The 26,493-nt window shown below is 48.8% G+C and overlaps 9 protein-coding genes across 9 annotated transcripts; 5 read left to right on the top strand and 4 right to left on the bottom strand.

Moving 5' to 3' along the window:
* Positions 1–4,336: 4,336 nt before the first annotated feature.
* On the top strand, positions 4,337–5,303 carry KVR01_001026 (uncharacterized protein; the record flags this gene model as incomplete). The annotated part of the gene is made up of 4 exons (XM_044783481.1): positions 4,337–4,388; positions 4,472–4,593; positions 4,733–4,943; positions 5,020–5,303. 4 exons carry the CDS (start codon positions 4,337–4,339, stop codon positions 5,301–5,303), a joined length of 669 nt encoding a protein of 222 aa, XP_044650975.1.
* KVR01_000950 (peptide-methionine (R)-S-oxide reductase) lies at positions 4,949–6,635 on the bottom strand. The gene is made up of 3 exons (XM_044793828.1): positions 6,626–6,635; positions 6,092–6,555; positions 4,949–6,025 (listed from the first exon to the last, which is right to left on the bottom strand). The coding sequence occupies exons 2-3, from the start codon at positions 6,330–6,332 to the stop codon at positions 5,634–5,636; spliced, it is 633 nt and encodes a 210-aa protein (XP_044650899.1). The 5' UTR covers positions 6,333–6,555; positions 6,626–6,635; the 3' UTR covers positions 4,949–5,633.
* A 436-nt stretch (positions 6,636–7,071) lies between these two features.
* KVR01_000385 (uncharacterized protein) lies at positions 7,072–8,879 on the top strand (the record flags this gene model as incomplete). The annotated part of the gene is made up of 2 exons (XM_044787492.1): positions 7,072–7,189; positions 7,267–8,879. The coding sequence occupies 2 exons, from the start codon at positions 7,072–7,074 to the stop codon at positions 8,877–8,879; spliced, it is 1,731 nt and encodes a 576-aa protein (XP_044650334.1).
* Positions 8,880–9,563: 684 nt separating this feature from the next.
* On the bottom strand, positions 9,564–10,011 carry KVR01_000057 (uncharacterized protein; the record flags this gene model as incomplete). The annotated part of the gene is made up of 2 exons (XM_044789589.1): positions 9,564–9,722; positions 9,877–10,011. The coding sequence occupies 2 exons, from the start codon at positions 10,009–10,011 to the stop codon at positions 9,564–9,566; spliced, it is 294 nt and encodes a 97-aa protein (XP_044650006.1).
* A 911-nt stretch (positions 10,012–10,922) lies between these two features.
* Positions 10,923–14,115, top strand: KVR01_000873 (uncharacterized protein). The gene is made up of 4 exons (XM_044781654.1): positions 10,923–11,336; positions 11,511–11,614; positions 11,694–12,730; positions 12,831–14,115. The coding sequence occupies exons 1-4, from the start codon at positions 11,108–11,110 to the stop codon at positions 12,892–12,894; spliced, it is 1,434 nt and encodes a 477-aa protein (XP_044650822.1). The 5' UTR covers positions 10,923–11,107; the 3' UTR covers positions 12,895–14,115.
* A 675-nt stretch (positions 14,116–14,790) lies between these two features.
* KVR01_000301 (uncharacterized protein) lies at positions 14,791–15,966 on the top strand. Its single transcript, XM_044786560.1, has 2 exons — positions 14,791–15,505; positions 15,578–15,966. The coding sequence occupies exons 1-2, from the start codon at positions 14,878–14,880 to the stop codon at positions 15,901–15,903; spliced, it is 954 nt and encodes a 317-aa protein (XP_044650250.1). The 5' UTR covers positions 14,791–14,877; the 3' UTR covers positions 15,904–15,966.
* Positions 15,967–16,741: 775 nt separating this feature from the next.
* On the top strand, positions 16,742–17,938 carry KVR01_000890 (uncharacterized protein; the record flags this gene model as incomplete). The annotated part of the gene is made up of 1 exon (XM_044785845.1): positions 16,742–17,938. One exon carries the CDS (start codon positions 16,742–16,744, stop codon positions 17,936–17,938), a length of 1,197 nt encoding a protein of 398 aa, XP_044650839.1.
* Positions 17,939–18,411: 473 nt separating this feature from the next.
* Positions 18,412–19,314, bottom strand: KVR01_000248 (uncharacterized protein; the record flags this gene model as incomplete). Its single annotated transcript, XM_044785842.1, has 3 exons — positions 18,412–18,727; positions 18,780–18,873; positions 18,936–19,314. 3 exons carry the CDS (start codon positions 19,312–19,314, stop codon positions 18,412–18,414), a joined length of 789 nt encoding a protein of 262 aa, XP_044650197.1.
* Positions 19,315–23,830: 4,516 nt separating this feature from the next.
* On the bottom strand, positions 23,831–25,797 carry KVR01_000767 (uncharacterized protein; the record flags this gene model as incomplete). Its single annotated transcript, XM_044792205.1, has 1 exon — positions 23,831–25,797. Exon 1 carries the CDS (start codon positions 25,745–25,747, stop codon positions 23,831–23,833), a length of 1,917 nt encoding a protein of 638 aa, XP_044650716.1. The 5' UTR covers positions 25,748–25,797.
* Positions 25,798–26,493: the final 696 nt, after the last annotated feature.

Raw genomic sequence — 26,493 nt, 5'->3', positions numbered from 1 at the left:
TTATATAATAAAAGTTTTTTTAATAATTAAAAAATATTTTATTAAAAATAAATTTATATTTAAACTTAAAGTTAATTTTTATAATAAATAATATTTATTAATATTATAAAGTAAAATAATTAAAGTAATAAATATAAAAATATAAAGTATAAATATTTACCTTTATATTTTCTTAATTTTAATTTTATTAAAATATATTTTAATAATTTAAAATACTATTTATATTATTAATACTAATATAAATTATTAGATTATAATTTAAATAAGGATTTTACTTAATTTTTATTTTTTATATTTAAAAGATTAAATTTAAGACTAAAACTATTGAAAGATATTTTTATTATATATAAATATTAAAAAAGTATAAAATAAAGTAAATATAATAATTTTAATTAAAAGTTATAAAATTAAGATTAATAAAGTTTTAATTAAGTAAAGTTATATAAATAAAAGAGTATTATTTATAAATTAAATAGTTAAATTAATAGTTAGAAGTTAAAGTAAATAAATTAGTTATAAATAAATTTATTTAATTAATTAAGTATTTAATATTAAATATTTAATTTATTTTATTTACTTAAAATAAATAACTTTTTTTTAATTATTTTTATTACTAATTATATTTTTATATATTTAATTATCCTTTTAGGTATAAGGTTAAAAGATTTATAATTATAATTTTATAATTAGTTTTTTATTTAATTATATTATATTATTATAACCTTATTTAATTTCTAACTTTATTTAAGCCTTTTTTTAAGCTTTTTTTACTTTTTTTTTTTAAGGGAGTTAAATTTAAAGGAAAGCTTTTAAGTTTAAGTTTAAAATTTTTATAAATTTTAATTTCCTTTAAATTAGGTTTATAATTTCTTAACTTTTTTAAAAATATATTAACTATTTTAAATATTAATAACTTCTCTTTAAAGTAAAGGTCTACCTTTATATAGTTATAGATCTAATTGTTGATAGCTATTTCTTCTTTTATAAAGCTGTTAGATCTATAAACCTAGATAATGGAGTGTGGTTGCCTTATCTGGAGGTTGTTTCTCGGTTTGGTGGTGTGGTAGGCTGAGCGACTGCTTTTAAGTGGTTTTGCTTGTGGAGCTGATGGTCTCTTGGGTTCGCCAGATAGGTGTTTGCTTGATGGGTGTTTGCTTATAAAGTAGAGCCAGAACCCTAGTTGGGGGAATAATAGCTTTATCTTTACCTATTTTAGCCAACTTGCATTTATACTTAAGTTATATAATAACCTTATATATAGTACTTAATAGTATTAAAATTAGGTAGCCCGCAATCTATAATAGCTTTAACCTTTAATAAATTAGTTTATATTAAGGCTAATAATACTAACCTAAATAAATATAGCTTAACATATTAATATAAAAAGGTATCTTTTAATAATAGATAGTATTATAAATAATTATAAAGTTACTATAAAAAGTTCTATATAGTAAACTTAACTAAGCTAATTTTTAAAAAATATATTATATTTTATTCTTTTAGGACTTTAATTATTTACTTCTAGCTTAATAATAGAACTAAAAATATAAATAGTCTATATATTTAATTATTACTTTTTTATTTAAAAGTTTTTAAAATTTATTATATAATTTTTTACTTTATTAAATAAAGGGATTATTTTAATAAGCTTTTAATTTTTTATTAAGTAGCTAACTTAATTATAAAGTTTAATATTAAATAAAGTTAATTAGTTAGTTAAATAATTTTTATAAATTTTATAAGGTATATATTTTTAATATTTACTTAATAGTTTATTAAATAGTTATTTAATAGCCTTTATTATAATAATAAGTTCTTTTTATTATTATTATTATTAAAGAAATTAATAAAGTTTTTTTAAATGTAGTTTAATTAGTATTTTAATTAATAAAATAGCCTTTAGGTTATATTTATTAAATTAAATATCTTTTTTATAAAGTTTATAAAGATTAAGCCCTTTATACCTTATAATTTTTATAAATTATTTAAGTTAAGTTTTTTTAATAAATTTTTAAAGTATTTTTAAAATACTTTTATAATAAACTTTTAATATAAAATTATTTTATCTTTTTTATTTATAATAATAATAATAAAAAATAATTAATAATTTTACTTTATAGTAAGTTTATAAATATTATTATTATTATTACTATTAATAATAATAAAGTTAAAACCTATTAAATTTATAAAAGGAAGTTAGTAATAGTAATAATAATAGCAACCTTATTAAGGCTATTTAATTATATTTAATTTTAAATAAGTTAATATTAAATAATAAGTTAATAATTATATTAATATTATTTTTTTACTTTTATTTTTATTATTTTTTTAAAAAGATAAAGTTAACTCTATTATTATTAAACTTTTTTATTAGGTTTTATTTAAGTTATTTAGTAATTAAAAGGATTTTTAATAGGTATTTAATTATAATATTATTTATTATAATTATATTAAATTAATTCCTTAAGTTTCTATTAAATAAGCTAATATATATATTATTTTACTTAATAAAATATTATTATTATAAGGAATTTTTATTTTAATAGTAATAATTAACTTTATAATATTTATTTAAAAATATAACTATATTTTTATTAATTACTTATATTTTTTATATAAAATTTATTTTTATTTTTATTTTAATCTTTTATTTAATAATTATAAATATAAATTAAAGAGTTTTAAAGTTTAAATTTTTATTAAGTATATTTATATTTATTATTTATTTAATTACTAATAAATTATTTTTAAAGTAATTACTTACTAAATAGCTAATAATAACTAAAGGACCTTAATTAATATATATTTAATTAAATAATTACTTTATAATATAAGTATTTATAACTTTTATATTAATAATACAACTTTATAGTTATATAAAAATTAAAAAAGGGTTTTTAGGATTTAAAAGTATATTTATAATATTATTATAATTAAATATTTTAATTCTTTTATTAATATTTTTTATAGTTTTTAATTATAAAGTTAAAGACTTTTAATTTATAAACTAACTAACCTTAATAAAAATATTTTTAATTTAATAATTATATTTAAATAATTTTTATATTTTTTAATTAAGTTTTTAAATAAATTAATATAATTTAATAAAAACTTTAAATTTTTAACTTTAATTTTTTCCTTAATATAATATTTTATTTTTAAATTATATAATAAAAATATTAATAGCTTTTAAGTTATAGATTTTAATAAATAAAGTTAAAGCTAGTTTATTTAAATATATCTATATTAGGGATTAATTAAATAATTTTTAAAATATTTAATATTATTACTATTATTATTTATTAAGAATTTTACTTTAATAGTAAAGAGGTTCTTATTATTAATACTTTTAAATTCTTTTTTTATTATTAAATATATTTTTATTATTAATTTAAGTAGTATTTTTATACTTTTAAATTACTTAATTTATTATAATAATCTTATTTTAAGTAGTTTTTAAGAGTATTTATAAGTACTTTTAAGTAGTTTATTAAACTTTAATTATTTTAATAGTTAATTTTTAAGTATATAATTATTTAAATAATATAATATTTTTATTAATAAATTATATAATTTAACTTTTAAGTAAGTTTTATATAATAAGTATTAAATAATTTAAATTTAATAAGTTAGTTTAATAATATTATTTATAAAGTTAGTTAGGTTAATATTACCTTATATTAAAATAAATAGATTATATATACTTTTATAGGTTAAGTTTAAATTAATTATATAAAATTAATATAGTATTATTTTTATTTAATTAAATAATAAAGATAACTTATTATTAGTATTAATAAGGTTAATAAAGGTGTTTTAGTAAGAATGTTAGAGTTTCCACCCTGCTAGCGAAGTTTTGGTTTAACTAAGGAATAGGGGGTATTTAACTGGGGGGGGGGGGGCAACTCGTTTTTCCGAGACAGCGAGCGCAGGGCCGAGCAAAGCACGGGACTCATGCATAGTGCCAATGACACCCGGTCCTTATCCGAAATATATTGATCCATCTATTCACAGCACACGGTTCCTTTTAGCCACCCAATGATAGGCTTAAGCGCCGATGTGTAAGTCTGGGTATGGATGTTGTACAGGATCGTTCGGGCCATTCTCCCGCAGCGACGTTCGGTCGACTGACGTCCACCGGCATCAAAGGCAAGGGGGCGAAGGCTTCACTTATATAAAGGAAAACTCCCGGATCTACTTCTGCCAAGAACACTTTCCAACGATCCCAGTGCAGTAACTCCCGCGTGGCTTTGATTGACCCGAAGAGCCTCAAAGTTGTGTTCATTTCGACTGTTAAACCTATTGGCAAAGGACTACTTTCCCGTTCTGCGCGAATATGCAGATCTTCACCGCCATCCTTGTGGCGGCGTCCACCGTGACCGCACACTGTCAGTCCATCAAACAAGTCTATCCACCGTAGACCTTGACCATATGCAGGCTCCTGGCTAACTGAATCTCCTCAACCGCTCAGACACCTTGCCATCGATCCAGAACAGTCCTTCTTGGACTGCCGTCCGCCAGGCGAAGAACTGGCAGGACAATGGTTTCGTCGGCGATGTCAAGAGCAATGACATCCGCTGCAACCAGCTCTATGTACGTGTTTGTTGTGAAGGGCAAAGGATTACGAACACATAATACCCCACACCTCCCCGAAGAGACAATATGATTCATTAGCACAAACAAATCCGGAACACCACATACATACTGAAGAAAATTAACACCACACCAACAGGCCGGAAACTCGACCGTCAGTGTCGCTGCCGGAAGCGCCGTGAGCGTCAGCATCGCCCCGAGCATCTACCACCCGGGCCCATTCCAGTCATACCTGGCCAAGGTCCCCGCCGGACAAGACATCAACACCTGGGACCCCACCAACGCAGTGTGGTTCAGGATCTACGCGGAGCAACCGACCTTCGGCAGCCAGCTGACATGGTCCTCGAACGGTGCGTTTCTAATACAGGCGGCTTGTGATTAGAGAGAACGCCATGTCAACATGATACTAACTAAACCTCTCTACAGGCAAGTCCACGATACCCGTTACCATCCCAAAGTGCATCCCGGCCGGCAACTACCTGATGCGCAACGAGCACATCGCGCTGCACGTCGCGCAGAGCCAGGGGGCCGCGCAGTTCTACCTCTCGTGCGGGCAGCTGGCCGTCACCGGCGGCGGCAGCACGCAGCCGCAGAACCTGGCCGCGTTCCCTGGCGCGTACAGCGCCACGGACCCCGGCATCCTCATCAACATCAACTACCCGGTCCCGACCTCCTATACGAACCCGGGTCCGGCGACCTTCACCTGCTGAGGACGGGAAGGTTGAAGCTGGCGACGTCTTTCAGGTCGGAGCCGCTATTTTGGGGGGTCGGGGGAGATGTTTAGACGAGATTTGAGCACAACTTGAACTGTATATAGCTCAGCAGCAAGATGTATATAAAGAGTGAACAGCACCTGTCTTCGAAGGAATACCACCAAGATTCTGCTGTCGCATTCTACCTTTTGCACTTTTTGAGTTTGTGACATGAGATGCTGAGAAGAAAAAGGACCAAGTTTGGATTCAATGCAAACGCTTCTGGCTACCCGGCTACACACTCACTCACAACACACATACAAAACACGACCACGGCCACCAACACCCCTACTCCTTCTTCCCCTCCTCACCACCAGCCTTCTGCACAGGGGCGTCCTCGGGGCTAAAGTTGAGGCTCACGCTGTTGACGCAGTGGCGCTCGTCGGTCGGGGTGGGGAAGCCCTCGCCCTGGAAGACGTGGCCGAGGTGCCCCCCGCAGTTCGAGCAGACGATCTCGATGCGCTTCATGAACATGGAGTTGTCCTCGAAGCGCTTGACGGCGCCGGGGATGCTGTCAAAGTAGGCGGGCCAGCCGCAGCCGCTGTTGAACTTGTGCGACGCCTTGTACAGGGGCGCGTCGCACCCCGCGCACGTGTACACGCCCGACGAGGGCTTGTGCTTGTCGAACTTGCCCGTGCCGGGGGGCTCGGTGCCCTTCTCGCGGAGGATCCGGAATTGTTCTGGCGGGTGTGTGTTAGACTGTTTAGGGAACTGGGGTGTGTATGGATGATGAAGTAGGCAAGTACCTTTGTTCAGCACGGCTCGCCACTCGTCGTCGGTCTTCTGGACGGGGTACGACATGCTGCTGGGGTCGCTGCTGGCCTTGGAGCTGAAGAGACCGCCGATCAGTGGGATGGGCATGGATCTGAGTGAGCTGGCGCGGTGAGGCGATGAGTTCAGAAGTAGACCTGGCTGTGAGGCTCTGGTTCGAGTGAGATTTGAGAGAGTGTACAGGGTTCGCAGTACACTCGAAAAGTAGAAGCGCATGGACTCGGAAATGTGCAGAGAAGATTGTTGAGTGGTGAGATGGTTGTCTATATAGTGTTGGAATGCACACGTCTGGTATGTGGGAGAGGGGAATTTGGAATATGGATCCTGCTCACAACTTACAAATAATGTGAGGCTTAGATGATGAGTGATCTAGTGTGCGTGCAGCTGAATGATATCGACGACAGCCGGTCCGGGGTCCGAGAGTGGCGACGTCAGAGATCTGGAACGGTTCCGTCGTAACGTAAGAGCGGCAGTTCCGTTACACCGCGCATGGGTATCTCGGTACGTACCTGACTGAAGTACCTGGGTACTCGCATGTCTGGGACCCGACCCCACAGCTCCCTCTGTCAGACACCCCCGCCAGACTGTCAATCAGCTCAATCGGCGCCCAAAGCGGGACTCGGGCGGTTATCCAGGAACCCTGCAAGCTTTTCCCGTAGCGGGTTCCAGCCAGACCAATGCCTGCCCATAACTCAATCCGTAGCGCATTCGGCCCTGCCTAGCAGACTGACTGCGCCCAGCAGAAAGACTATCTGTACTCTGTACAGACAGGCAGACATCTCAGCAACTCCAACTCCAACTCCCTTTATCCCAACCTCACTTCCAAAGTCGGCCTCGCAAGCTAGCCTCGACGAGCCCCTGCCAAACCGGACCGACCCGACCATCGCTCCCAATTCGATATCTCCGGCATACTTGGGATCTGTCGAGTTCATTCGTGCACAACAAGCAAGCAACCATGTCGAGGCGACCGCCCAACCCTGCCGCCGAGCGGGCAGCAAAGAACCAGGCGACCATCAAGTCGCTGTTGAAGCTGGAGCCCAACAAGATGTGCTCGGACTGCAAGAGGAACAAGCGTACGTCGCCCATTACCTCCCATGCCCAGCGCAACCACGCTGGTGACGCCCGCCTCGCTGACACCGCCGTTTCACAGATCCTCGATGGGCAAGTTGGAACCTGGGCGTCTTCATCTGCATCCGCTGCTCTGGCATTCACCGTAGTATGGGAGTCCACATCAGCAAGGTCAAGTCCGTCGACCTCGACTCCTGGACCGACGAGCAACTCCAGAGCGTCCTGAACTGGGGCAATGCACGAGCCAACAAGTACTGGGAGGCGAAGCTGGCACCCGGCCACGTGCCCTCCGAGGCCAAGATCGAGAACTTTATACGGACCAAATACGAGCTCAAGAGATGGGTCATGGACGGGCCGATGCCCGACCCCTCCACGCTGGGGGCCGACGCCGACGATGACGTGCCGCTCAGCATCGTCAAGGAGAAGCAGACCATCGAGAGGACGCGGTCCCTGAAGACACACCCGGGCCAGCCCTCGGCAATTGCCCAACCCGCCCCACAAGTCGACCTAATCGGCGGTGACGACCCCATCCCTCGCGCCAGCACTGCTGGCCCCGTTGCCACAAAGGTGCCGCCCAAGGCCGAGCCCGCGCCGCCAAAGTCGACGAGCGCCAACAACTCGCTGCTCGGGCTGGACTTCCTGGGCTCCGAGCCGTCGCCGCCCCCCCGACCTGCCAGCACCACGGGGTCCGGCGGGGTGGGCGGCCAGTCGCGGCCCGACCTGAAGCAGTCCATCCTCTCCCTCTACGCCACGGCCCCCAGGCCGCAGCAGCCGTCCCACGGCCACTCGCACTCTGGCTCCTTCGGCAACATGGCGTCGCCCACCGCACCGCCGCAGATGGCCCAGCAGATCAGCCAGCCGGCCGGGGGAGGGGGGCTGAACGACGCGTTCAGCAACCTGAGCTTCTCCAACCTCTCGAGCCCCAGGAGCCCCCAGAACTCGGCCTTCTCCAACCTGAACCCCGTGTCGAGCAACAGGTCGACGCCCGCACCCCAGCACCAGCAGCAGCAGCCGTCGTCGTCCGCCTTCTCCGGCCTCAGCGGCGGGGGCTTCTTCGACTCCAAGCCCGCGGCGGCACCCAGCAAGCCCGCGGCGGCCAGCAGCGGCTTCGGCGGCTTCGGCGGCTTCGGCGACTTCTCCTCCCCGGCGGCCGCGGGCCCGCCAAGGCCAGCAGCCCCAGCATCCTCCGCGATGAACGACCTCTTCGACTTCTCCTCCCCCGCCCCGGCCGCGGCCCCATCGCCGGCGGCAGCCGCGCCCAGCCCGTCGGTGTTCAACCTCTCCCAGCAGCCCAAGTCACCGCCCGCCCCCGCGGCGGCGAACAACCCGCTCGCCGGCAGCGGTGCCGGAGGCGGGTTCTCGGGCGCAGACGTGTGGGGCGGCAACGCGTGGGCGGACCCGGCGCCGGCGCCGAGCAAGCCCGTGACGAGCCCGCCACCGCCGTCCAACGACTTTGGCGCGTGGGGGAGCAGCACGGGCGGCGGGTCGATGGCGATGGGCGGGTCGTTTGCTAACACGACGATCGTGCCGGGGGCGTCGGGCGGGCTGGTCGCGCAGCAGCAGCAGCAGCAGCAGCCCAAGGTGTCGGCGGACGAGGAGTTTGGCGGGTGGGCGAGCAGCACGGTCGCGCCGGCTGGTGTTTCCTCCGGGGCGGGGAAGGGGAGCGAGGATCTGTTTTCGAATGTTTGGGAGTAGGGGTTTCGCCTGTCGTGTTGGGGGGTGTGGTTGGGGCCCGGACGGAAGGGAGCGCGGGTGGATGAGCGAGGGGCCTGGAATGGCCAGAGATGGATGGGCTGTGGTCGCAGTGGCCCTGCGGAGTATTTTTGTGGTGCTGCGAGCGTAGGGGAGAGAGAGATAGAGAGAGAGGGGGCAGCATGGTGTGATAGTACGATGGCAATGGTGTTGCGGTACGATGTGCGTGGGCGGTGTGCATTGCGGGAGTGACGAGGATGGCCGGCCGAGACGCAATCGATACATAAACGGACGGATCATTATTCAGACAGTACCTCCCCGAGACCTTCGCCCCCCCCCCCCCCTGCTTTGCCTTTCCCGTTATCGAAATATATGTACAGAGCCCGCTGTTCAAAGTGACCATAAAACGCCTGTTGCTATGCCTGCCCTCGTACCCCCACCCACTCGTTGTATACATGTATGTGTATGCTAGCACAAGATAACCATCCAACATCCCATCCCGTGAGACAAGACACAAAGCCTTCCTCTTGGCAGATAACCCGCCTTACCTCCCAGTGGTCCGCGACCCCCCGGCTTCCGCAGGCCAGCCTCCTAACCTCAGATTAAAACAGTTTCTCCCTGGGGCTTCAATGAAGACCCTCCCTTCACCCCTGACAGACAGGGTCATCCGCACACCCCAGCGCAGCGCTACAGGAACAGCTTCCAGCCGTAGTACAGCACCAGCACGGCGCCGACGAGGATGGCGGACAGCTTGAGGATGGCGACCTTGTTCCCCGCGGCGGCCATGCGGCCCAGGCGGCCGGCGGAGCCCGTCAGCTGGGTGCGCATCGTGGAGAAGGTGTCGGACTGGGTGGGGGGGGGGGTGTTTGTGTTAGCAGAGGTTCTTCCTCTCTCTCTCTCTCTCTCTGTTCTCACATGATCTTTTTTTCTGTGTAGGAGGGGGGGGGGCCTTTGTTTTCGGAACACACAAGGGGGCGGGGGGACAGGGACGCGGACATACGGTGTTGTCGATGACATCCTGGGCGCGCGCGTTGTCGTAGATGTCGATTGTCACGCCGCGCAGGGCGCTCACCTTTGCGGACAGCTCGTCCAGGCGGGAGTTGTTCTGGCGCTCGCGCTCGTAGGCCTCGGACATGGTGGGCTGGGCTGGCTGGGTTGTTTCTGGGGGGTGTCGGACCCGGTATGGGCTGGCAGATGGATAGAAGGAGTTGTTTCGCCCCCCACCTTTCGGCTTTCCGTGCTCGCTGGTCGAGGCGGGTGGATTGTGATCGGTCGGCGTCGCTGAGGTGGACGGGTGTGGGTATATCGAGGGTTCGTTCAATTGATTCGGGTTATCGGTGATCGCGATGTTGTTTACGCCAGTGGCTCTCGTGGTTGTCGGGTTCGTTGTGGTGGTCTGGTCGCAGGTGCAATGAAAGCAGGCAGGGAGGCGGCCGGGTTGGTGTGATGTGATGTGACGGGACTTGATTGAATGCTGAAGTTGAAACCCGGACTGCGGCTGGGGAGGACTCGCCAACTGATACGGTCCAAGGGTGCGGTACGGTGCACGGGCCATGTGGTATGTAAACGGAAGGGGTGAGTGACGGCACGTGGGGGGAGCAGAGGGGACTGCTGATGTACGGCGGCGCTAGAGGGCGATCTGGCTGGGAGATGCAGTGGCCCGCGCCCAGTGACGAAGGGGAGCTTGGCAGCCGAGGACAGGACCGCTAGGGACACGGAGCTGTGCAGGCAGCCTGGCAGCCTGCCTAGGTACACTGGTACATCAAAGCTGGGCCTGAATGCACAGCCCTGCCAGAAGAGTCTAATGAGAGGGGGCGATTGCGCGTTCTGTGGCGATGGGAGGCCGTTGTAGGTGAGTTGACTTCGAAATAACGTACACTACAGTACACTATGCTAGTAGAGGATCTGCCCGTGACCTGTGCAACCTGAATACCGGCTGAAAGGTGCTGATGGAGTTGCACTTTTCGGTAGTACAAGCCGAAACTTAGTTGAGTCTGAATGCCGTTGTAGGGGTGCAGCAGCATCAGCAGGCAGGCCTGGGGAGGAGCAGAGCAGCTGAGGAGGGACCGAGTACGTACCCCACACAGTCTGCCAGCCTGCCAGCCTGCCAGCGGGCATCATCATCGTCAGCTGCAGCTGCGCCCCTCGGGAGGCCCTGGGCAGCCGCCCATTCTCCAAAACAATCCCTGTCCCTTGGGGCTGCACTCCGCCTTTCCCATCCCTACCGCCGCATGCCCATTTACAACAGTTCCCCGACCCAACACACATGTCGTATCTTTCTTTGCGATCCATACCTTACCTTACCTTCCTTCTCTCCCTCCCATCCGAACCTCCTACCTACTACTGCTCCTCCTCCTCCTCCTCCTCCAATCACTCCCTCCCTCCCTCCTAACACCTCCCCTTCAGATACCAGCATCGCAAAGATGGGTATCAACAACCCACTCCCGTCGTCCATGGCGTGTAAGTCCCACCTTGCCCGACATCCCCCGCACTCGCGTCGCCCTCCCAAGCCTCGCCCGTGCCGGCCTTCCGGGCTGCGCAACCACGACAGCTTCCACGCTGCGAGGAACAAGACAATCGGGGGATGGGAATTTTGCGAAGAAAGCAATTCCACTGACAGAAAATAAAAAACAGCGGAGTGCAAGAAGTGTGGAAAGATCCTGGCGTCCTTCATCGACCCACGCCAGGCGTTTGGCCCGGACAAGGTCATCCCACCCGCCGTCCTGGCCTCAGCAAAGGCAAGCAGCAAGAAGCCCCCCTCCAGAAAAGAACCCACGAGAAAACACACTGCTGACACCTCCTCCTACTTCCCTACAGGGCCTCGCAATCCTCACAGTCATAAAAGCCGGCTTCCTCGGCTCCGCCCGCTTCGGCTCCGGCCTCGTCGTCGCCCGCCTCCCCGACGGCTCCTGGTCCGCCCCCTCCGCCATCGCCACCGGCGGCGCCGGCTTCGGCGGCCAGATCGGCTTCGAGCTGACCGACTTCGTCTTCATCCTCAACGACGCCTCCGCCGTCAAGACCTTCTCCCAGGCCGGCTCCCTCACCCTCGGCGGCAACGTCTCCATAGCCGCGGGGCCCGTCGGCCGCAACGCAGAGGCCGCCGGCGCCGCCTCCCTGCGGTCCGTGGCCGGCATCTTCAGCTACAGCAAGACAAAGGGCCTCTTCGCGGGAGTCAGCCTCGAGGGCTCCGCCATCATAGAGCGCAAGGACGCCAACGCCAAGCTCTACGGCCGCCCCGTCTCCGCCAAGGAGCTGCTCGGCGGCGCCGAGCGGCCCCCGCCCCAGGCGGGGCCCCTGTTCAACATCCTCAACTCGCGCGCCTTCGCGGGGACCCGCTCGGGGAGCTTCGACGACGGCATGTACAACGAGAGCCCCGTGTACGACGACCGCCACGACGACGTCGTGTGGAACGGCCAGCGGGGAAGCGCGTACGGCGAGGGCCAGCCCAACAACAACAGCACCACCAGGCACAGCATGTACGGCGCGGGGACGGGCGCGGCGGCCTCGAACAGCAGGGACTCGTTCGGCGCGCCCAAGCGCGCGGCGACGTGGCAGGACGACGTCTACGACAGCCCGCGGCAGTTCGGCGCCGGCTCGAGGTCCAACACCCTGCAGGACGTCACGGTGCCGCGCGAGTACACGGGCCAGCAGTCCGGGTACCCCGAGGACAGGAAGGTCGGACCGGGTCGGCCGGCGGCGCCCAAGCCCAACTTCACGAGCAAGCAGGCGCTCATGAAGAAGAACGAGGCCGTCGCGCTGTACACGTTTGAGGCGGAGCAGCCTGGGGATCTGGGCTTTAAGAAGGGGGATGTCATCACCGTGCTGAAGAAGACGGACAGTGATAATGACTGGTGGTATGTCTTGTGTGTTTTCTTTTTACCTGCCTCGGGGCTTTGTTTGATGGGTGTGGTTTTGGGGGTTCGAGGAACTGACTGACTGACTTTTTCGTCATAGGACCGGCATGATTGGCACGAAAAGCGGCACGTTTCCCAGCAACTACGTCAAGATGAAGGAGTAGGCGGACTACATCGTGTACGAAACAGTTGTCTTTCGATAGCCGCCACTCATGCCTGCCCCTCGACTGGTGGCCTCCGAGGCCTGGGCTGTCCGGGCGGGCTTGTGGTCAGTGGCGGCGACCCAGCGGGTCCAGTCCATGCGGGGCAAATGAGAGCCGGGCGGGTGAGAGGCACAGGCGCGGATCCAAAAGTGAGGCCGGGACGGCACGAGCCGGTCTGCCCGCACGTCGAAGTCTCACGGTTTTTCCATCTGACAGAGAGAAAAAAAAGGTGGACGGGTGTCTGTATGATGCTCAGGGCACGGTGCACGGGGATTATTGTTGGAATCCTCACGGCGGAAGATGGACGGAACTTGCAATGAACGAAACGGAGCCCAACGGAATACCCCACCCAAACCAAACAAACCCCCTTGCGATATCCCTCTGACCCCCCCCCCCCGGACAACATCCCCCCAACCCAACCTGCTTTATCGTGCGCACCACAAAGTACGGCGTTCAGGACAGGACAGGACGGATTATACACATCTTGATGAGCTTGGCCGTTGCTTTTCTTATACACAACCCACACACCGCATCCAGCACCCTTGCTTGTCCTTGCGCCGCTGTTGTTGCTTGCTGTCTTGATCGAGTCTCTGGCGGGCCGGCGTTGGATGAGGGAACGGGAGGGGATCTGGGCTTTTTTTCTTCTCACACGGGAGGGCTCCATCCAATGAAGTAATGTCTTCTTCTTAGTACTTAGTTATTCGCTTGTTCATCGGGGTTTTGCAGATTCAGAGCAGATCAGATACCTCTTCTCTTGTCTCGTTTGGCAAATTCAAAAAGATTCGTTGCCTTTTTTTTTTTGGCTTTTGGCTTTGGGTTGATCTGGTATGTTAGTGAAATGTGGTTTGTGCGTTTAATCTTGGAAAACGTGATGTGGATGAACATGTTGCTAATTGGGGGGTGTGAAATCTGGATACTCGTTGCCTGACCTGGATACCACTTACAATTTGTTTTGAAGGGCTCGGAACGTTTTGAGTAGTACCCTAGATAAAGACACCTTACATGGCGGGCTTTTTCCGGCTCAGCTACGTCAATCATGAGGTATCATACAGGCAACTGATGCTTATTCTCAAATTCACATGAAGCCTGCCTCCTCGAAAACAACATATCAGCAGTATACATAAATCTCCCGCCCGGACACTATCTTACGGGCTTCAAGGGGGCTGGCTACCGAAGGAGGCCTGTTTGATGGAGTGCCTTTTTCTCCCTTGTCCTATTTACCAGCATCGGTAAGTCTAGATCTACCAGTTATTGGTCACAATCCATCACACCACCGGGAACCTCCTGCATTTGGAGCCAGCGGTCCAACACGAGGGGTCTCGCAGCCTAAGAAGCATCGCCATGTTACATGTCCTTCAAACCCCACCCAGGACCCCCTCCGTCCGCCCGGCGAGGCTGCTTCCGTCGCTGCCCATGAGCCCCCTGTGGGACGCGTGGGACTTGCAATTCGGTCGTCTGGGGTATTCCGGAATAACCCCCCCCCCCCCGGGCCTCCTGGCCGCCAACTCGGCCGGGCTGGGTGAGCTCTGAGGTCGATGGCATCTTGGATTTGATGGGTGCGGTCAACGCGTGTTCAATTATTACTATTTGTCCCCTGCATTTTCAGATCTACATTGATCTCTCAAATTATTTGATCAATGAGCCGAAACCCCTGAAGTCGCATGGTAGACAGGCAGAGTTTCATTCCTCAAAAATAACAATCCAGTTCACGCGCGTGCGTCAGTGCGGCCGCTCGCCTTACTGTAATATACTTTTAACGAGTACGCGTGCCAAGCCGCTTGTGTGGAAGGGGAGAGAGAATGCAGGGGTCCGACGTCGCGTACATACCTCCTGGCGAGAAGTGGACGCGTCGCAACCTTGCAATGTTTCCCGATAACCACGCAAACATCAAATTGTACTGTCGACTTGGTTAAACGGGTTGAGTCTCAACCCGCTTTGTTACACATGACATCTGAAGCTTCCAAAATGCAAGCCAACAGCCGTCACAGCCAGTCTTATGGCCTTCCTGGTGACGATGACTCTGTTTGCAGGCTGCTCTTTACTTCCAAGAAGGAGGACGCGAGGGCGCCAACGCAGCCGGCGACGCGCAAGAGGAAGACACCGGCGTCAGGCGGGGAGCAGCCCTCACCAGCAAAGCGACCGCGCACAACGATCTCGGAGTGGCTGGCCCGCCGCAGGAAGAGTATGCTGAGGTTCGAGCCGGAGGAAACCCAGGTATGGGTGGAGACCATAGAGCTATGCAAGTCGAAAGGTCTGCTCAGACCGAACTCGCGGCAGTCGGGCTCCGTCTGGGAGAAGCTCATCGAGGAGTTTACCCGGATATTCCCGGAGAAGAAGTGGACGAGAGAGGAGATTGAGATAAGGATGGCGAATGAGAAGAGGAAGTGTGATGCATTCCTCGACGCCCTGGCCGATTTGGGCCCGTCGTCCGACGAGGGGACTGATGACATGGCCGAGGACGCCGAGCAGGACTCTGGCGTGATCGTCAAACACTATCCCGATGCCCTGCGGCCTCAGAATAAACGGCTGGGCGACCCTCCTGAGGACATGCTTCCGCAAGACATGGCTACTGGTGCGTACATCGATCCGATCACGCCAAGAGAGTATTCCGACGAGGACGGCTTTACAACTGACACCAAAGAAGACTACGGGGACACTCTTCGCAACCTAGCACCCTCCACGAGTCCCATGACTGCTGCAGCCCTGTTCTCAAAGGTTCCAGGGTATAACGATTTGACATTGGCGTCAATGGACCTGCAGGCTCGCTATGGAGGAAGAGACGGTCAGCCGGGCCAGTACAGCAATTTCGTGCTCTCATTTTGTCTGTTCAAGCTCAAGGAGACTTTCCTGTCCCCTGTAATATGGAACGGTCTAACTGAAGACCGCAAGAACGCGTGGATGAAAATTTGGGCCCGTGAAGCCGCTGAAGCAGAAAGAGCCTTTTTCATGATCATGTCGAAGTCGAGCTAACCCTGAGAATTTGCAACAAGCAGTCATTTAGCGAATGGCCACGTGATAGAATGACGTTTGAGATTGATCCGTAATATTTACATTGGTGAATACAAATGTTACGAACCCCGAATGGCTTTCGATGGACACTAGCAGGCAAACATTACTGGCAGTGTCCAGCTAAAAGCTGCACATGTGAGCAGTCACCACTCATGATGATAACTAATGACAGCGAGGAGGTCAAATTCCTGCGCGGGATCCTCATCTCCATTTGACTTTGATATATTAAAAGAAAGAAGGGGAAAACAAAGAGCACGACGCTCCTGGGGATAACCGTAGACCTCATGAAAAGTCCCATCCAGATGACAGCAAATAAATTCAAGGCCGACGTTGACCGATGTTACCGTTGTTGCGCGCCTGGTCACACCTTCATCCTATCACAAGACCCATGGGAGGATGGAAAACTTTCATATCCTAGGGTCTCTGCTCTTGGGACCCATGTAAAGGTGAGACTTTGCATCTTTAAATTCCAGGCCGTGGCGTTGTTGTGGATCTTACTGTGGTGGCCTGTAGTAGGATAATTACCCCACCGGTTTGTCCTGGTATCCACCGTGACGGCAAACACGCCTACCAACACGGCCTTCTGGCCTCAGGACTTACCTCCCTCCTAGCTCAACTTACATCAGGAGGCCACCCATCCTCGTCACGATGAATTCCCGGGTCCATATTCAATCAAGCCACTCCCGTTGCCCTGATGCTTGACCCCTTGTTCACATCCCCTCACCAGACATCTAACTTGAGTCAACTCGCTGCCACTCAAATCAACCATCGCTGCTGCTTGCACAACGCGGATATTACTATGTCTGAAGGATCATCGCACGGCACCTGGGAGATCAATAAGCTGGATCAACCACAGCCAGCCTGGCTGATCGACATTCTCAATCGGCCGAGGCCGTCGGCGCCGTTACAGCCCTGGTCCCCTCCCGACGATCCAGATAAGCCGAGTCTCCCATATATTCCGGGCCTTGCCCTGGACATCGATCGCCACGTACCACCACCACCTTTCATCGAAAGTCTTCGGAACAACTTGGAGCCGCGCCCTCCAGTGTCTGAAGATTACCTTCGCAGCACTCCGCAGAGCAAGGCCGTTGTGGACAACCCCCCTATCGAGACCGACCCACCCACCCGACCCGAGACGGCGCGGTTGGTAGTTACCTCCCCCATCTGTATCGGGGCGATCCGCGGTGCTCAGATTGTCAGCTGTATAATTCATCCCAAATCGGGCAGCAGCCCTTACGAGGCCACTGCCAAGATCTACGATCCACTATACTACAACCCCAAGCCTACCCACGAGCCGCGAGACGTTGTGTATGATGCCGACCAAGATTACAGCAACGAAGCATCAGCTTATAACCAGCTTCACGAGACTGGACAAGCAGGCTCGTCTGCTCCAGCGTACTATGGGTCCTGGACATTTCACCCACCCATTACCGTCGACAGCAAGTCATGTAGTAGACCAGTTCGATTGATATTGATGGAAAAGCTGAATGGAAGCACAATCCGAGATACTCGCATTCGAAATAATCCAAACATACGGGAAGGAGACTCCTTCCATTACCCCGAAGAGTATAGACTGGGAATATTAGCACATGCTATGGACGCCTTCGTCAGGCAGTTGCAATTCGGAGTCAATCAGTTCGATTTCGCCGGGCGCAACGTTGTACTTGTGCAAGACGATCAGAAGATCTCCCAGACATCGGTGACTTCAGGCGGACTGCCTCTACCACGCGTCGTACTGATTGACTACAACCATGCCATCGTCAACCAAGCTTCTTCCTATCCATCGCTGCCCGAGAACCCCATCGCCATATTTTGGAAGGTCTATCTCTGGGCAGACTTCGCAGGTTGGGTCCCCAATGAGTGGGAGGATGGCAAGTCTCACAAGAAGTGGCTTATTCGGCGGTTCAACGGAGACAGCCAGAGACAGCTCTATCTACCTGTTGACGACGAGAGAATCATGGAGGAGATGGAAAATTACCGTGAAGCTGGATGCTAAAGCAATCGTGGTCACAGGTGGATTAGAAGAGCACGTAGTCCCGATAGAGTATAGATTTAATATATTAACTTTATAAGTTTAGTTTATATATTAATATATTAGATAAAATAATTAAATTTCATTTTAAAAATTAATATATTTCACTATATTTATTATATAAATATAATTATAAAAAAATATAATTATAAAAATATAAATAAAAAATAAGTAAAATAGTTTTTTAAATTATAATTAATTAAAAGTTTTTATTTAACTTTTTTAATTAAATATATTATTTTAAGAAAGTTATTTTATATTTTTCATTTATTAAATAATATATTTTATATCCAGGGATCCTTCTGTTAAGGGGACGAGGCTACGAGCCAGGAGGCACGGTCATATATCGATTCACAAGACAAGCGATTCTACTTGGCACTCTCCGATCTGACAATTTGATTTCACAATCCGTGGTGCTCTGAGTAAGTCCACCATAATCACAGCTCAGCTGAACCAATCTGAGCTGTTTCACCGTGGGCACTACCCTCACCATTCCCCGGCTCGAACACCATTGCGGAGATAGTGACACCGTCTGGGGTGATTTCGTCTCCATCAATGTGCACATCCTCTAAATTGGTGTAACCCATGGAGGTGTAGAGCTTTTTGCCCGAGCTCGCAGCCATTACTCCTTGCTTCACACCATCAATACGAGCGAGGTCGAGGCCCCATTTCCCCAAGGTGGTACCGTGACCCCTCCGCCAATACGCTGGGTGTACAACAAGCATATCCATAGTAGAATATCCGTGAAAGTATCTGTAGAGGCTTGTGAGCCATGTGCGGGTAAGTTGAGAGGAGGCAGAGATACCTTTTCTCGATAGGTCCCATGCGGTCGCCAAACAATTCGCCATGCTTTTGCTCCTGGTCTTGATTTTGGTTTGGTGGTAGTGACGGATAAGGGCCTGTATGCCAAGAGTTAAAAAAATGCCTAGCGATGAGTGGGACACATCGGGAGGTTTGCTACCTGTGTCATTCTGAAACTCGCCAATACGTTTGGAACCTGGCTCGAGCTTCCAGCAGCCGACGCCTACAACGACTTCTTCACCGGCTGCAGGGGCATCCCATCCGTTATCCTGCGGGATGATGGCCTTCGTCTTCTCATGCTCCATAGGATCGAAGTGATCCACTGCGACAAGAACCGCGTAGTTCTCGTCTTTCATAACAGAAGAGAATTCCTGTCGATAGGAAAGCAGGGTGTCACCTGGGTACTCTTCATGGTACGGTCGTTCCCAATCAAATACAGGAGAGTATCGAAAGCCTGCGGCCGCGACAATGCCAATACGAAGTAGATCACCGGGGGAGGCGAGGCGCAAAGCCCCAAATGGAATAAGGGGAAGGCTCATGATTGCAGTGGACATGCGAAAGAGTGGATGATGGAGGGAGGCGTTTTTCTTGTTTCGTTGGAACAGAGTCAACAGGTCTTGTGGTCTTTTATGACTTATGAAGCAGCGGCACTCCTTCGTTCGCTTGCTGTTGCAATACAAGGTAGCGGAGGAGGCTCTGGGGGTTTCGACGTGGAGTCAAACAAACGAGACGTCAATCAGGCTCTCAAGATGCACGCACTTCAAAATCGCCGGTCGACCGGGGCGAGACTTTGCGACTCTTAATTGGGCGCGTGACAAAGAGGGTGCGTGGAGGGCCAGCCCCCGCCTTCCCGTAGAGCCAACGTCCACTCACCCAGCAATTCTATCCACTCACCCAGTTTTTTTCAACCACTCACCCAATATAAGAATTTATATATAGAACCTATATAAAACTATATACCTAACTAGGGTTCTCTAAATTTTTAATACTTTAAGTATAAGCCCCTTTTAGACCCCTTCTTAATCGCTTTTAACACCCCTTCTAAACCCCTTCTAAACCTCTTCTAGCACCCTTTCTAGCACCCCTTCTAGCACCCCTTCTAGGCCTTCTAGCCTACACACATTTAAGTACCAACTAAGCATTTAGATGCCAACTAAACACTAGAAGGCTAGAAGTCTAAAGGGCTTAAAGGCTAGAAGTCTAGAGGGCTAAAGGGCTAGAAGGAGTGGTGCAGACCGTAGGGGGTGTGCCAGTCTGATAGTTAGCTTACATAAGCAGGAAGGGTCAGCTTACCTAACCTTCTGCCCACGCCCTGCGCAGGCAGACCTTCCTCTCTTAGACAACTAACCCACCAATACATTGCTTTATGCCCAACCGTACCGTGCTACACTAAGGAGTGCCAGAAGGCTAGAAAGCGCGTGGTCTTTACCTTTACCTTCTTAGCTTCTAACCTTCTAGCATTCAGTTAATATCTAAATACTCAGTTAATATCTAAATTCTTAGTTAGTACCTAAATGTGTGTAGGTTAGAAGGCCTAGAAGGGGTGTTAAAAGAGGTGCCTACTAGAAGGGGCTTATACTAAAAGTATTAAAAATTAAAGAAGGAAATCATACTATAGGGTCTCTGAATGCTAACTTAGAAGGTACTTATAAATGTAAGGGGGTTACTTAGAAAAATTAGTATTAAGTAAGCGGTTGGCGGGAACTAGGTAAGTGGACACAATTGCTGGGTGAGTGGACGTTGGCTCCTTCCCGTAGCACAAATTGGCTGGATCAGCACAACAGCTGCAGAGACCAAATTCTTGCCGGTTGGCGCCACCAAGGTGCCAAGCGAATCATGGAGATTGCATGCGCCAGTTGTGCCCGATTCTGCAGCGCCCAAAATATTGCCGGTCGACGTCTGTTCTCAGGTGAGACACCCCCCAAGTGCTGTCAGCTGCGTGACCCCCGCACCAATCCTTGACAAGAGCTTAGAGATGGGATCTCAAGGGATGCTCCCTGGATATTGTCACTGGATGCACTTGAGCAACTCAGTCTCACGTATGCAACCACCGGCTCACCACACCAACACCAGGCTATCGGATCAGGATGGAAGCAGATGCACAGTCAGGTCAGCGAACTGCCCACGAAGATGGCACATCGAACCCCATGGCCCCGCTGTATGAACAGTATCCCGACTTCCCATGGGCCGTGGAGCAGATACCTAGGTAGACTTCGAGCAAATGTTCGAGACGGCCTACCGAGACACCGTACCGCGATATGGATCAAATGGAACAGATACCGAGGTGTCCCAAGATATGTCAACAGACTTGGTGCCTACGTCTACAAACTTGAAGAAATCATTCGAATTTCAGGAACAAGACTCCGAAAACTTGTATCATCAAGTCTGTAAGAATGCTGACGACACCTCCTTGTTGTGCCATGCAGCACAGCCCACCACCGCGGAACACGCTCATGAGGCACAACGGCGGTTGGGAGGAGAATCGGCTCAAGACCCTATACAGTACCAAGCCGCTGCTCTCAATGTTGGCCCTCCCTCAGAGCAATTCACAAACTCTCGTACAAGCGCACCTTGTCCGGCCGACTCGAGCTCCACTTACAGCCACATTGGCTCTGAAAACACTCTACTCACCGTTCCTTTGACCACCAGCATTATGCGGCAAGGTTTGGACCACAGTCTGGATTCCAGCCGGTATCCCACACCATCATCGTCATCAGGAACCCAGCTATTCACGCCGACGCATTCTGGCACTGAGGCAGGCTCGTCTCGACGTGGCTCTGTCTGGTCAGCACCTGCTTCGGATGACCCGCAAACACATCACGGTCTATTCTCGCCTTACACTGGCAACCGTCCGTCAGACGCTGTCTTGCACACTGAGGTCAGAGATAACATAGATGTTAGACCTGTCACAGCCAATATTTCTCAGGAAGCAAGCCTCCAGGTGGCGATCCAGTCCAGCAATCACGGCTTGCTTGTCAATTCTCTTCCGCCACATCGATTGCAATCACTTCAACGTGGCCCTGAGATACCAACCTTCCCGACCTCGCATTTACAATCGGTCCCTTTCCCCAATGCGCTTCCTTCCAGTGGGCAATATTTGGCGGATCTGGCATATTACTCCGGTTGTCAGTTTGAGCCGATCCTAGATGCCGAAACGCCCATTCAGCCCGCCTTTGAATCAATCGATCGGCCGAATGAGACGGTCACACAAGGAAACAGAAAGCGGAAGGCCAATGATGGACAGGACAGGGAACAAGTCAATCAAACCCGCAAGAAGACTTCGTGCTTGAGGTGTCGGATCTACAAAGAAAAGGTAAGCTTTTGATTTATGTTCTCATACGCAACACTGGCATTCTTACCATCCTGCGCCTACTGAGACATGCTGCAGTGCAATCGTGAACAACCTTGTAGCCGTTGTTTGGAGGTTGCCAACTGTAAAGAGGAAAGCAAAGTCATATTCAAGCAGCCGTGCCAAATATTAGACCTGCTTGATGTCGTTTGTTTCAGAACCGGAAATTCTCGTGCTGGAGTCAAGAACTCTGTCTTCTCTGACCCGCGGTGGTCCCTCGACTATTCAAAGACACGGATAATTCATATCACCCAGGATTTCAAGGATGTGGACACTGCATCATTGCCCAGTCTCGAGCTCGCCTGTCGACAATTCCTTCCTAAAAAGGAGGACGTCCTCGTTGAGCCGTACGAGTCCGCCACGGGCGAAGTTATTTTGGTGGAGTCTCCCCCGTTTGCCTGTGTAAGTCAAGCCAGGATTTGCCCTAATTAATTCAGACGGACACGATGCTTGGTAGCTTACTCGAGGTGGCACAGTGGAACATAAGCTCCCCGAAGACAAAGACGGCCTTGATAAGCTACATTCACGATATCCGCCCTTTCGCCATCAACGACATCCTTGATGCACTCAATGATGAAATATATCGCAAAGGCATCGTTGAAGCACAACGCTTCGCCAATTTGAACAAGGTCACTTGCTCCGGTCTTTCATGAACACGTCATGGCTACTCAGCTGACCTGCTCACTTTTTATCAGGGCTCTGCTGTCGATACATCACTTGAACTTCTCGTGTGCATCTACATCAACTTCAAGCAGCCCCTGATGGTGGGCGCAGATAGGCTGGGTGTATGCGTCAATAACCCGAACTTCCCAATTCATGGGAAAAGTCCAGTTCCATCAGTACTGGACTACCAACTAGACACACTCTATATACATCACATGAAAGCCCTCATGAAAAAGGTGTCGAAATATCTCAAAAGACAGATATTTCAGCCGAAGGAAGAAGTGAGATGGTACGAGATTTACCTCAGTGTGTTTGTGCAGCTAGTTGCCCTTGAGAGTGTGTACATCGCTCAATATCGATATGTCCTAAAATACTCGAAGGCTAAAGATGTGAGCTCGGCCCTTGAACTTGTTCAACTATATTCTATACTTTAGACTAATGTATTAATAGGCGGTCAATGCGTTCGCTCTCACAACAGCGGTTAGCAATTACATGAACCAAATGTGGAGGGCCTCAGCGAAGAATCTCCTCTATCATTTTCGCTGCGTTTTGCGGGGAAATGTTCCCCTTGATCCCGCCTACAAGTTAGACGAGGAAAAGCTTTCCGGACTAGATGGAGAATCTTTAGAGTATGTCAGAAAGATGAGGACGATGCTTCTGGAACGGCGTAAGTGTTTTGCGTTTCTCTCCTCAGCTGGAAAACCTCATTGTGGCCTAACTCCTTACTCCACCAATAGGTGATGAGTTGCAGAGACTTCGGGAAGATAGTATGGATAACATGAAAGCACAGCCACTTGTTTGGCTGACGGAACTTTTCTATATACAAGATAATCGGTAGGAACTAGTGGTTACAAGTGTTGCGTCTTATCTCCTTTCAAATCACTACCAGCCTAACAGGTGGCAGGTGGAAGTAGAATTCATTTAGCGAAAAAATAATATATTAAATTACACTAGGATCCATTCTAGATGTACTCCCACGCACGGTCCTCGAAAAAACAGATACGGCACGGAGAATAGGCAAAGAATTTGGAAGTGTATTAATTCTAAGGATACAACCTCGGGCCAGTAGCAACGGGCCGTACAATCCCTTCTTCCTCCATCTTAGCCACCAAGCTCGCAAGGACATGGTCGCAACCCCTAGCCACCCTCACCGCCATCGACACGGGAAGATACTCAACATGCATGGACTTTGTGCTGTTGTAAGGTACCTCGCCAATCGGGACAACCACCTCAGGGGTCCCAGCAATGACCGCCACACGCGAGTCGCCCATGCCAAGTGGGGGCGTCGTAGGCGCGTCGAGGTACTCGTCCCGGTACTCGGGGTCCCCGGTCCGGAACAGGTACGTGTATACGCTCTCGGAGCAGGACTCCGGGTCGCGGCGGCCGTAGCCGTCGGTCTCGTACCACTCCTTGAAGGTGGAGATGTTGCGCAGGGCCTCGGCGTAGACCTCGTCGGTGGCGTAGGTCTGGCCCCACCTCCAGCGGGACAAGGGGCCCGGGTTGATGTAGGGCTGCCGGCCGCCGTTGCTCGCGGCGTAGTCGTCGAAGAAGGGCTTCCCGAGGAGCTTCCACTGGTCGTGTGATATGAAGACGGCGTAGGTCAGGTTCAGCATCTCGTCCACGGCCGGGGAGTCGCCGCGGGTTTCGGACCATAGCTGGGAGTAGTTCCCCGGGAGGGCTTCGGTGCCGAGAAGGTCGCCTAGTTTCTGGATAAAGGTTTGTACCATCGTTATGGTGTCGCTGGGGGCCACTTCAGCCAATGCCGCTAGGTCGGACAGAGAGGGCGAGCTGTAGAGAGTGCTCGGGAGGCTGGTCCAGTTGGACTGCAGATTTGGGTAGTATGCCTTCGTCGCCTGTGCCCAGAGACTTCCGCTACGGGAAAAGATGCCAGCTGTATCCGATACAGGGCTCAGAGGAATGACATGTTCCAGTGAGATAGCACCAGTCGACGGTCTGTTGCCAAAAATGCCCTGTGCCCCGGCGGGCCCCCGCATCGAACCACCAGTGTCACTGCCCATGGAAAGATCCAACCACTCGTATGCACCCATTCCGGCGCCAGGCCCAGTTGAGGAACCACTGGGGTCGCTGTAGCCGTCACCCCGAGGATTGAAGGGGGCGTGGAGGTCCACCCAGTCCGCAGTAGGTCTGTCACCGTTCGCGAACTGAACGGTGCCCATCTTGCCGACGAGGACGGCCCCGAGGTCGATGAGGCGCTGCACGGCCGGGGCGGTGTTGTTCTGTGTACCATAGTGGTAGAAATATGCTCGATTTCCGGCGCTGGTGGCGAGGCCCTTTACGTGAAAGATGTCCTTGACGCCAAAGCGAAGACCAGCAAGGGGCTGCTCCTTAGTGGGCGTGTAGTATAGCCTTGATGGCACAGCGATACTCTTGGCCATGACGTTCTCCGTCACAGCTGGAAGCGACGTGTAGCCGCCATGCCCATCGCTGATTACGCCTTGTATAAAGGCAAGGTTGTCGTCACCGTAGAGTCTGTAAGCTTTGTAGACTTCCCCGGTGAAAGGCGAGACAAAGTAAGGGCCCTTTGGGATTGCTGGGGTGATCGTGCCAGGGGTGATCACAAGCTCAACGTCGAAGTGGTTTAAACTCGATTTGATGGACTGGGCGTCAATGTGAGATCCTGCTTTGTCGCCAGTGATTTGAAGGTACACCGCCTGGAGGAAGGCCGGCTGGAACACGTCGTCCAGCTCATCATACTGAGCAGTGATATTGACGATATCCTCAGCGCTGATGTCCTTTGATGGTGTCTCGATGACGGTCAGGGGAAGCAAGTCTTGGCGAATGCTGGCGAGCCCTGCTCGGGTGTCGTTGACATCAACCCGGGCAATCGGGATGCCACCAGTGTAGTATGACAGTCCTCCAAGCTCGACAACCCGTCCTCTGTCCACGATGGACGCGGAAGCATGACCAGCGGCGGCCAAGCTGAGGAGGGTAGACCACATTGTGCTTCACTCGTGAGGGACGGACTTCGACGTGAAGCCAGAGGCTGTGCCCAGATAACCAGGGAGGTGTGAGCAAGGCGGACCACATTCCTACTACAAGAAACGGACATGGTAAATCTTATATGCTTATTATCAATAGCCACTGACATAATTACAAGGCACCCGGGATGGAGTGGCTGGCTGGCGTGTCAGCATCAGCATCAAGTGCATTACCCCGGCCATTCCGACAATCGGGATGCACTCGCAAAGTCCGGAGCTTGGGGAGAGATGCTAAACAAAGTCTCGGCCATTTTCCCGGCATTTCTTGCATTTGACTACCGAAGGCGCTGGCAGCCGATGAATATAGTTAATTCCGATATGCGGATGCTATTACGGTGCCCGTTTTCTTGGGGTAAAGATAAGGATGGAAACGAGCTATACGCAGTCTTGGCCGGTCACAATTGGAACATAGTGTAAGATGCGGGGCAATGAAGGATTTCACGGTCTGACGTGTGAAGGTCACTAGGGACCATGGATCTGGTCTCTTCTTGCGAGAGTAATTGTGTGTGAGAGAGATAAGCGATGGGCATGGCTTTTGCCGGATGTCTTGGCGGGACCCAGCCGAGAGAGCGACGTCTGGGCTTGCCAATAGCACTATTGAGTAACCATGACTACTTAAGTATTATATAAGCGATCCTACGGAGTTAACGGCAAGTCTATAATATATATTATGGGCCCGTCTCCCCAGTGCGGCGATCGAGATTCCC

This window comes from Diaporthe batatas (genome assembly GCF_019321695.1).
Source record: "Diaporthe batatas strain CRI 302-4 chromosome Unknown Contig00001, whole genome shotgun sequence".
Classification (NCBI taxonomy): Eukaryota; Fungi; Ascomycota; class Sordariomycetes; order Diaporthales; family Diaporthaceae; genus Diaporthe; species Diaporthe batatas.
This window is presented reverse-complemented; position numbering and strand designations above follow the sequence as displayed.